The following is a 10,065-nucleotide window of genomic DNA, read 5'->3' on the forward strand; positions in this document are numbered from 1 at the left end:
ACGGACGCGGCCGAGGCGAGAACGGGACCGGCCCTTCCCCGTCCCCAACCAGGCCCCGCCTCTGGAGAGCCCGTGCACGTGACGCCGATAACCTGCCCCGCGCTCCGGACCGGATTCATCGCCAAAAACGCCACACAAAGGGAGCTGCTAATCTACGTGATTTTATGTCTCCATGGAATACATGATAATGATAACCCGAGCAGTTTTCAAGAAGGTTACAAGTACAATCGCATAAAAGTCTCAGGACTGCAGTAGTTTTAAAAATTGATTTCAGTTCTTTTATCAAACAGGCGTAGTAGTAATAAGGGAGCTATTTTACAGAGCAAGCAGCAACGTATAGTCTTAGTTTCAAGAAAGAGAAGCATAATACAAAGTCAAAATAAGCCTCAGCTATCGACAGCCACCACTAGTCTTCGCGTTTTACTTTGTCAATAAGATACCGAAATCAAAACCTATTAGACTGACTGCTTCCACTGAAGGGAACTGGGATGAATTTTCCATGAACAGAATTCAGTAGTAAAACAACTTTCTCCAAAGAAAGAGCACCACCAGCCACTCATATTGCATTCTAGGATGTAGTGATATTAAAGTTACACTGGAAAGACAAGTTCTCCAGAATTTTAAAATAAAAAAGGTTCTTAATACAATTTGAAAAGTATAGTTCCATTGTATCCATTGTGCTTTTGAAACATTTATGTTGCAGGGATCTTTGGCAACCCAAATTCATCCACCAATACGCCATCCTGTAGGAAAGAAAAAGAAGTGATGGGTTAACAACTCTCCAACAACCAGAACATTTTGCTTCCCTACTACTTCTATAAAGCTAAGAAAGCTTCCATAAGCTTCCTTACTACTTCTATAAAGTGTCTCTATCTGCAATTGCCACTGTGTGACAGCTGGAATCACAACAAGAGCATCAGTTCTCGCTCACTACAAAGCTCTATTAAAGCCCCAAAAGCAAACATACAGAAGCTTTTGTTATGACTTTAAGACTGGAGCTGTAATGGTACACTTAAATTCCACTGGCAGTCCAACAGTGTTTGATAGGAGTGATAAAATGTCATTCTAGTGATTTTAAACATAGTTAAGAGCATTCAGTACACTGTATTCTCAAATTCTCTGTATTTAGCATCCATACATATAATACATAAATAGCATACATAACATTAAGCACACTTTTTTGTTCAAAATATTAAGGATCCTAAATATCAAGCAACCAACACAAATGTGATTAACCCAAACCAAACAAAAATGTATTTTGCTGTTAAAGAGCAAAGGACTCACTTTGTTTTTTGTGTCTGTAGGAGTGACCTCTGGGATTGCTGGAGCAGATGCAGCTTCATCTAAGTAGGAATTGTCTTCATCAGCTAAAAGCTCATCGCCTAACGCATCCAGTTCTGAAATTGAATTGTGTTGGCTGAAATATTACACAAGAAGTTCCTTTTGCAAGAGAAAAGCTGCTCTTACAGAAACTCATGATTCTTACTGAATGCTTACATTCCGATTCACCTCACATCAGTCATCAGTCAGAAATACACACACACACACACACACACACACACACACACACACAGAGGAGAGAACCTTCTTCCCTGCCTTGTAGCATTCCATTGGAATCTCATCTTTGTCTATGCTCTCTTAAAGGAAATGCAGCTTTAATGTTTAAAAAAAGCTATCAAATATTTTTAAAACATTTAAAGCATTTGACCAAGGAAATTAAAAAAATCACTGCATGACAGTACTATGGTTTTTATGTTCAGTACCATAAAAAAATCATCTTCCCCCTTCCTAACCTGCTTCCAAATCATCTTCATCAATCTCTGGTGTTCCATAGCTACGACTCAGTGCCTCCTGGACTTCATTGGCTTCTTCCATCATATCTTCCAATTGATCTTGTATGTCCTGAAGCAAGAATAATTTTCAATTGGTCCATATTTACTCAAATTCAATTCAGTAATTCCAACATACAAAGCACTCCGTTGTTTTAATTCTTTTTCAATAAACCATTTTTTTTGGAGCAGTATTAATAGAAGTCAAAGCACATACATTCAGGACAGGAGTACTTGAAAAGCAGAAAATTTATGAAATTTAGACAAAGCTACCATCTGGAAAATAAGCACTAACCTGAGTTGTGCCACAGCAGAATTTAGAAGATACATTAGCATATTTACTGGCACTGTACTTGAGTACAGGTAAGGAAACAATACTTGCCTAAAGGTTTACAATGCAGGCTATTTATAAATAAGATAATAGGAAAGACAACTTAAAGGAGTTCAGCACTGGCATTGGGTAAGAGCCTAAGTGCAGCACACTTGAAATTATATGTTTAGTGGGTGGATTGGTTTTTTGTTTGCTTTGTTGTTTTTTGCTGTTGTCTGGGCTGGGTTTTTTGCTTTTTTGGTGGTTTTTTGTGTGGCTTTTTTTTTTTGGTTTTGTTCTTTTTCATCAGGCACTATGATGAATGGGGGGGAGTGGCAGGTAAAGGACTAATCTGCATGTTACTAGTATAAGGAAACAAAAAAGGACAAAAAAAGTCATAGCAGGAAGTATCCACTAACATTTATGCTGAAGTGCAAGGAAAGGAGAGATTAAAGATTAGCTCAGCAAGGAAACAATAATCATGACAATAAGGAAAACCCCCAATTGTGCAGTACCAGAAAAATCAGGAAGGAATTATGATGGTGGTCCCATAAAAAAAGGCAGACAAACTCATGTAAACAAAAATAGTCATCTTGCCTTGAAGTTCATAGTCCATTCACCATTATTTCAGTACTTTTTTTTTGTTATTTATTTAACTATAAAAGCTCACCTCAATTTGATCAATCTTGACTTGCTTGTAAGCTTTCTTCATTTCTTTCACCCCCAGTTTCATTGCATCCACCTGGAAGAGTCAAACATCAGGCTTGTATCTGATGTAGCACAGATTAAACAAATTAAACAAGTGTGAGATAAACAAACTGGTACCGTTGTCTTTGTATCCTTCAGTGCCTGAATTGTGTAATTAGCTTGTTCCATATTAAAAGACTGCTGTGACAGATTATCCCTCTGTTGTTCATACCTGTTTAAAAAAAAGGCAAATAATGGCTTTAAAAGACTACACTATTTATTACCACAAACATTCTTAATTTATAAAGAGTTGAAAAACCAGCAGCAGTAGTCTAAAGACAGGAACAGATATGTTGAGTTTCTTTTTTTCACTTATTATACACAACTGCAGAATAAACAGCTTCATAAAAATCTAGCCATTATGCATTTCTGTGCACTTGAAGCTGACAAAGCTATTCCTGAACTAAGTTTTGTTTTAAATGACAGCAACACCGTATTTGCTTGGGCTGACAAAGTAGGTGAGGATACAGCACAAGTTTAGTCACCATAAGGCAGACATGCATGCCATGCTCACTGATGCTGTAAAGAGAATGGAAGAGCTGGCAGATTATCCAAACCACAGTGACTCCACACTGGAGTTTTTCAGGGCAGGGAGGAGGAGGAGGATAGGATACCTTAATGGAAACCTTTAAGACTAGACAGAGAAAAGAGAGACTTTAAAAATTAAGAAATCATCTTTCTCAAAGCTAAACTTGTATCAAATCAAGAATGTAAACTATGTCAAGTTAAGCAAAATAATGAAAGCATAAAAATGAACCATGAGTCCTTCTAACATGCAAAGCAGGAGGTCTGAAAGAAAAGGAGGATCCGCATGCAAAACCTTCTGGACAACTAATGAGTGTGTCTATTTCTGTTCCACAAGGTCAGAAAGAAATGACTGAGGGATATGACAATAGCCTATTATGAGGGGCCCAGTAATCCCACCAAGAAAGATTAGCAGGCAGCATAGTCAAAAACCTGGAAAAAAAACCTCTAAAGCCAGAATCAAGCAGACCTCCTCCCAACATCTAACTGAAGCACCACACTCCTTGCCATATGATATTTTGCATTGTAAAAGTTTACTAATACTTAACTGTTGCCATGTATCACAGTGCATCAAGTCACAGTTAACAAGTAATTGAGTGAGTCCATAAAGGTACAATTCATCTGAGGGACATGAAATACAAAATGATGGGAGCTTTGGCTCAGACAGCTTCTAACATTTGCAGTTCATAGACTATGAGACATTCCAATGAAACATTCCTGAACACTTGCCCTGTTCTTTCCTTTGGATCTGTTGCTGGACACTTTCAAGATGGTACACTAGACAAGAGCAGAGACCACAGGATCATCTATCCTGTCCATTTGGAGATTTCTGCATAGACACAATAACCTGCACTACATCTGCTCAAGTCCTCAAAGGTGCCCATAGAGAACAGGTAAATTTCCAGTAAACCAGAGCAAGGTCATCAAATACAAAATTTACAGTAATCAATTAATAATGTAAAATGAGGCAATCTCTCAGAAAGTTTAGGAGCCAAACACATTTGTAATAATGAGCAGATTCAGGTCATCTTGTACCAATCCAAATTTATATACTGGAATATCAATCATAAATATGCTGTAGCAAAATATGTAAGGAGATACTTCTGAAAGGGCTCTTCAGCATTTTGCTTTAAAGAGTGCTCAGGAGAGTACTGGAATGAGAAATAAAAGTGTGCCACCACCTCCTAAAGAAAAGAACCTTTTATTAACCACAAACTGAGAAAGATTTCAACTTACATTCGCTTCTGCTTTAACACTCTTAATGCTTTCTGCTTTACTGTATTCTGAAAGACACAATAGTGTTACATTAGATAAAATATCTGACTTTACACTCGATTATGCTGTTTAAACCTAATGCATTGGATTTAAGTTTTCCAAAAGATTCCTCAGTTACTAGTGCCAAGAGTTTAACAATAGTTACATTCAGCATTTGGCCTGCATTAATGATTAACAAAACAGGAGAGTACACAAAGCTTCTCATAGAAAATACTTTCAGTTTCTAGCTTCTGATATATGTTTTCAGTAAGGAGAACAAAACATCAAACTTAGTCCATCAGAACTACCTTTCATTAACACATTTTAATGGTCAGCATAAAATAATACTGCAACAGGTACTTGAACAATGCTGTTTATATCATATATGTTTATTTTCAAGTACATTTTATATTCTAAGTTTATCGCCTTAAAAAACAGGTTGCCTTGATCCCTTTAGGCATAGTGTGGAGCTTTTTATTTTGGATGAGAAACAAAACAGTGTCTCTGCCAGACTTAATTCAGGTAATGAGCAGGAAGGGATTTAGTTTGACAAAACTAAAGTCATTTAGTTTGACAAAACAAGTTACTTCTCACAGAGGAATTACATTACACCCTGGAACAAATAAAAACCAATAAAACACTGTTCAAAGATGTATGTCTAATAAAAATAATCCAGCAGGATTTTATCTCTCATCCGTAGGGCAAGATGGAGTTTTAAGAACCTGATGAACTGGCTGAATCACATGACAAGAAGTGTGAGTCACATCCTCATGTGAGCATGTTCAAATTCCACAGAAGATTCTTACCTTTGCAGGTCCCTCTCTCATTTTCTTCATTTGATCCTTATACTTCACTAGTTCTGCATCGAGCCTAGCAATCTTCTTGTCAATTGACTCAGCTCTGCTATCCACCTTTCATACATGAGGGGGAAAACAAAGAAAACAACATTCATTGAGGTTTTATTCAGGTATGGAACAAAAAAAGAACAGCCTCTGTTTTGTTGTGTTTCTAACTGAATTGTTTATTCACTCATTGGTTTTTTAAACAATTTAGATTTTGCGAGAATCCAGAGCCAGAGTCAAGTGAAAAAACTTCTACAAGGAGCACAAGAAACAACTCTGAGGCTGCAGGAAGCTCTGCCATTGTAACATGTTCTCATCACTCTGAGATGCTCCCTTGCAAAGCCACACAAGCAAGTTCTCCATTCCAGAACTTCTGGTCATATGCAGTGCCAGGGACTAAAGTGGAATGGAAAACTTCTAGCTGTACCCTCCTGGCACTCCACAGAGCTCTCATTTGGGATATATTTTAACCCTTCATCATAAGAGGGTTAAATATGACAATTACATAACCAAGCATGGGCACAGGTAGTTCTAACAGCATACACAAATTCATAAAAAGCCTTTTTAAAATGAACTGACTACCCTAGCATTTCTCTGGAAGCGACAAAATACAGCTTATTAACTTCTCATTCCAAAAAGCTTCCCTAGGGATTAGATTGTAATGACATTCCAATTATAGCATAAGACAGATCAGTGCAAATTTACAATTCTGCCTTGTTAATGGTGTGGCTAAGCATGTACAATTATGTGGATTTTGATTTCAGTGACCCTTTTAACACCCTGCTCTATGACAGGAACATGCATTTGCCAGAGGCATCCTGAGTGGAGCATCTGATACGAACGTTCCACATTAAAGTGCCTGGGCACAGCTGGCTTTGAAAAATTTGTATTAAGCTTTCTATTATCCAAATATTTTACTAATAGCAAGAAAGAGAAAAATTTGCAATGTTAGGACTCCTGTAAATTTAAAGCATGGCACCTCCTCAAGATCTTTATTAGGTAACTGCATCTTTCAGATCAGCCTCCACAGGGGAAAAAAGTATTTGGTTTATTTATATAATGATTCTTTCAAGCAGTATTAGCAGGAAACAGAGACAGAACCTCCCACATTGAGTAACTATGTAAAAATTTCACACACACATGACACAGGACCTCAGCTCTTAAAAATGACACTGGACAGAAGAGGGGAGAATGGATCCAATCTATCCAAAAAACAAGAATATCCCCTGCATTAGGACCTGAAGAGCTTCTGTCTATTACTCACAAATAAGGCACAGTGAGGAACATTTCATTGCTACAGAAGAGCCCCAACTGACACAAAAGAAAGGGAATTTGAGTGTTTACACTGTTCTCACAACTATTAGCCTTTCTTTTGTCCTATGTTTCCTATTTCCTACTCTGAAAAAAAAACATAAGTTTAAAGTATTTTTTCAAAGAAGAAAATTTAAAAACACTCTTAATGCTTTACTTCCTGGTGCATCCTTCGTCCTACAGGCCTTGTGACAGCCTTGAGTCATCTCACTGTGCTCTGCCAGCAAGCATAAAAACCATGCCTTTAAATGCAATGAATTTTAGCTAACTAAACTTTTCTACACAGGAAAGAACATCCAAAACACAGGCATGATTACTGCCTAAGAGTTGTCTATGCTTTTAACAAATGTTGCATTAATCACTGCTCACCTAATAAATTTCCAAACTGCTCTTTAATAGCTAATTACCACTGAAGTAACACGGTTAAGAGATCTTACAAAGCAATTTGGCTCTTTCAAAAGGTAGAGCAAAATGTGTCTAAGACAGAAAACACCCCAGAAGCAACAGTAGTTGAGCCTCCAAAATGTTGGATTTAACATTGTAAAGAAATAATAAAAGTTTTTTCATATCTCATACAGCTCTCTTGAATAATAACTCACATGTAATTTAAAATAATCTAATCATGTCTGTAGTTTCAGCAGGACCTATCCTAGAAATTCCACTATTGTGAAAAGTCTTCCACAAATCAGACACATTACTACATATACCTTGGCACAAAGAGTCAATTCATAAACTTCAAATTACTCAAAGAAAGCATTTCTCCCCATGCTTACTAGTAACCACCCTGTAACTCATCACTGGTTGCCAAAGTCATCACATAGATAAAATAAATCCAAAATTCTTCTTTTCAGTTAATTTGCTGTCTTGCACAGTCGAACTTTCAGACAGGGCAATTACAAACAACTACAAGAGGATCAAAACTGTGTTCAGCAGGAGTTTCTGAACAAAAAAAAAAAAAATCCCTGGTGTTGCCAATCAAAACATCTGTTTAAATTACACTTTTATATCCCAAAACTCCTCTAAGATTGAACAAGCTCTTAGCAGAAGACAGACTGCTGACCTATGTAAATTTTCTTTTGATTTACCTGCCCATTAGAAAATGGACATTAACTTGGAACTGGCAAAAGCAGCATGAAAAATCTAACAGACTGATAAGTCTCAGTTGTTGTGAGGGAACCAAGGCTTCATGCTCTTCCACTTATATTGCCAAAATAGCAAATTTAAGCACTTAGTATCTCGGGTGGATTTTGGAGTTCAAGTCATCCACCAAATTTACTGTTGGTTACTGGCAACAATGGGAAAATTAATCCTGATTTTCAATCAGATGCTTTATTCACTATTCTAACAAAATATATTTAGAGTTGTCTGGGCTTAATACTGCTAAAAAGCAATACAGATTTTTGTCAGAAAGATAAACTACCAGGACAAACATTATGAGCACTTCTCTTTCCCCATACCAGCCAGTGGCATACACAAGACACTGATGTGTAGGTAGCACTGATAAATATTAGGTATTTCATTTAGAGAGTCTCTCCGAGTAGGTATTTCATTTAGTCTCTCCACTGAGCAGCAAAATAAATCTTCTGAGAGGAAAACTGTGATTTTTCCATGGAAACTGTTCGTTGTCAGGTTCCAATGACAAAGCTTAGTCACACAACATTTACTGACTTTTGTTTACTGACAGAAATACTCAAGAAGCTCCATTTCCTTTCTTCATTTCTTAAAGCTAGCTTACAACAAAAGGAGCTGCAAAACCATGCTACAGTTTTCTTCATCAACTTTAAAGTCAAAAAAAGACCATGAAATTACCACAAATCTTAACACGTTTTCTTAACCCTCTCAGCAGGCAGGGCAACACAACAACAGTTGTAAAGTGCTTTGCCACGTGTTTCCTGAGCATTTCTTACTTGGTCTGAGCCTGCTCATCTGTCCATCTGCACACACCTTTGGCATCGACCCTACAGCGACCCTTCTCCCCCCAAAGGGACAGAACATTCTCCTGTATTGGACAGCAAGACTGATCTCCTTGCTCCTTGCCCCTGCCTTGCTATAACTTGTCACGGCAGGAGTTAGACAGTGCAACCGGAGAAGTCCCCAGATGGAAATGCTGAGAACTGTAAGGATGTAAGGAGAGCCATGCCTTCCTCAGGCTCCCTGTGTACACAGTGAGCGCTCATTCATGGGATTTACACGTTTGTGGGATGCGCTCCCAGGCACAGCACACAAACGCAGGTATGGGTGTACGCAGGTACACACAAAGGTACATCCCTGTCTACGTGTGCGGACACCCCAACACGCTCACCACAACACTCCGTATCCCCGGACATGACAGCTCAGGGACAGGCCGGGTGTGGCCGGGAGCGACCTGCTCCAGTGGAAGGCGCCCATGGCACCGGGGTTGGAGCTGGGTTAAGATCCCCTCCAGCCCAAGCCATTCCGTGGTGGTTCCGTGACATCCATACCCACACACGGACCCGCAGGCTGTGCCCAGCAGGGCAGTGTCCCCACACACGCTCACACACATCGATACACCGCTGCCGAGGCGGCGGCCGGGCCGCGCAGCGCCCAGCGGGCCCGGCCGCCCCGGGGCGGGCGCTCACCTTCCCGATGCAGTCGGTGAGGCTGGGCGGCGGCTCCTTCGGCTTCGCCTTGCCGAAGAAGCGGTTCATGGCGGCGGTGTCTCCGAGCGGCTCCCTGCCTCGGTAACAGCGGCAGCGGCGGCGGCGGCGGCGACGCTCCCGGCCGACCCGGAACCGCAGGGCCAGCTCCGCCCCGCGGAGGAAGGGCCGAGGGAAGCAGGAAGCGCTGTGCCGGCGGCGCAGCCGAGCTGCCGGCCCCGCCGAGCTGCCGACCCCGCTGGCTGGCGCCGAGCTTCAGCGGCCCTGGGCCGCACGGAGCCGCAGCAGCCCCGCTCACGGACACGCTGTCCTCCCTCAGCACAGCCCGTAGGCAGCCTCTGGGCCTGCACCGCCTGCTGGCAATGTAGGATCACCCCCATAATGTTCATCATCAGTTCAGCTGATCTGTCAAAAATGGCAGGAAAACATACAAAGTGTACCAAAACCGCGCTGTGAATCGGGAATAGTGGGGCCAGCAGCGTAAGGGCAGGGATTGTCTCCCATGGACTCGGCCCTGCTGAGGCCACACCTGGAGTGCCGTGTCCAGTTCTGGGGTGCTCAATTCAGGACGGACATGGAGGTGCTGGAGCAAGCCCTCAGAAAGGCAACAAAGCCGATGAAGGGACAGG

The 10,065-nt window shown here is 40.6% G+C and overlaps 1 protein-coding gene across 1 annotated transcript; it reads right to left on the reverse strand.

The window, feature by feature from the left end:
• Nucleotides 1-145: 145 nt before the first annotated feature.
• CHMP5 (charged multivesicular body protein 5) lies at nt 146-9,560 on the reverse strand. The gene is made up of 8 exons (XM_058040020.1): nt 9,419-9,560; nt 5,472-5,576; nt 4,648-4,694; nt 2,965-3,058; nt 2,810-2,881; nt 1,794-1,902; nt 1,285-1,397; nt 146-743 (listed from the first exon to the last, which is right to left on the reverse strand). Exons 1-8 carry the CDS (start codon nt 9,485-9,487, stop codon nt 693-695), a joined length of 660 nt encoding a protein of 219 aa, XP_057896003.1. The 5' UTR covers nt 9,488-9,560; the 3' UTR covers nt 146-692.
• Nucleotides 9,561-10,065: the final 505 nt, after the last annotated feature.

Source organism: Melospiza georgiana, chromosome 1 (genome assembly GCF_028018845.1).
Source record: "Melospiza georgiana isolate bMelGeo1 chromosome 1, bMelGeo1.pri, whole genome shotgun sequence".
Classification (NCBI taxonomy): domain Eukaryota; kingdom Metazoa; phylum Chordata; class Aves; order Passeriformes; family Passerellidae; genus Melospiza; species Melospiza georgiana.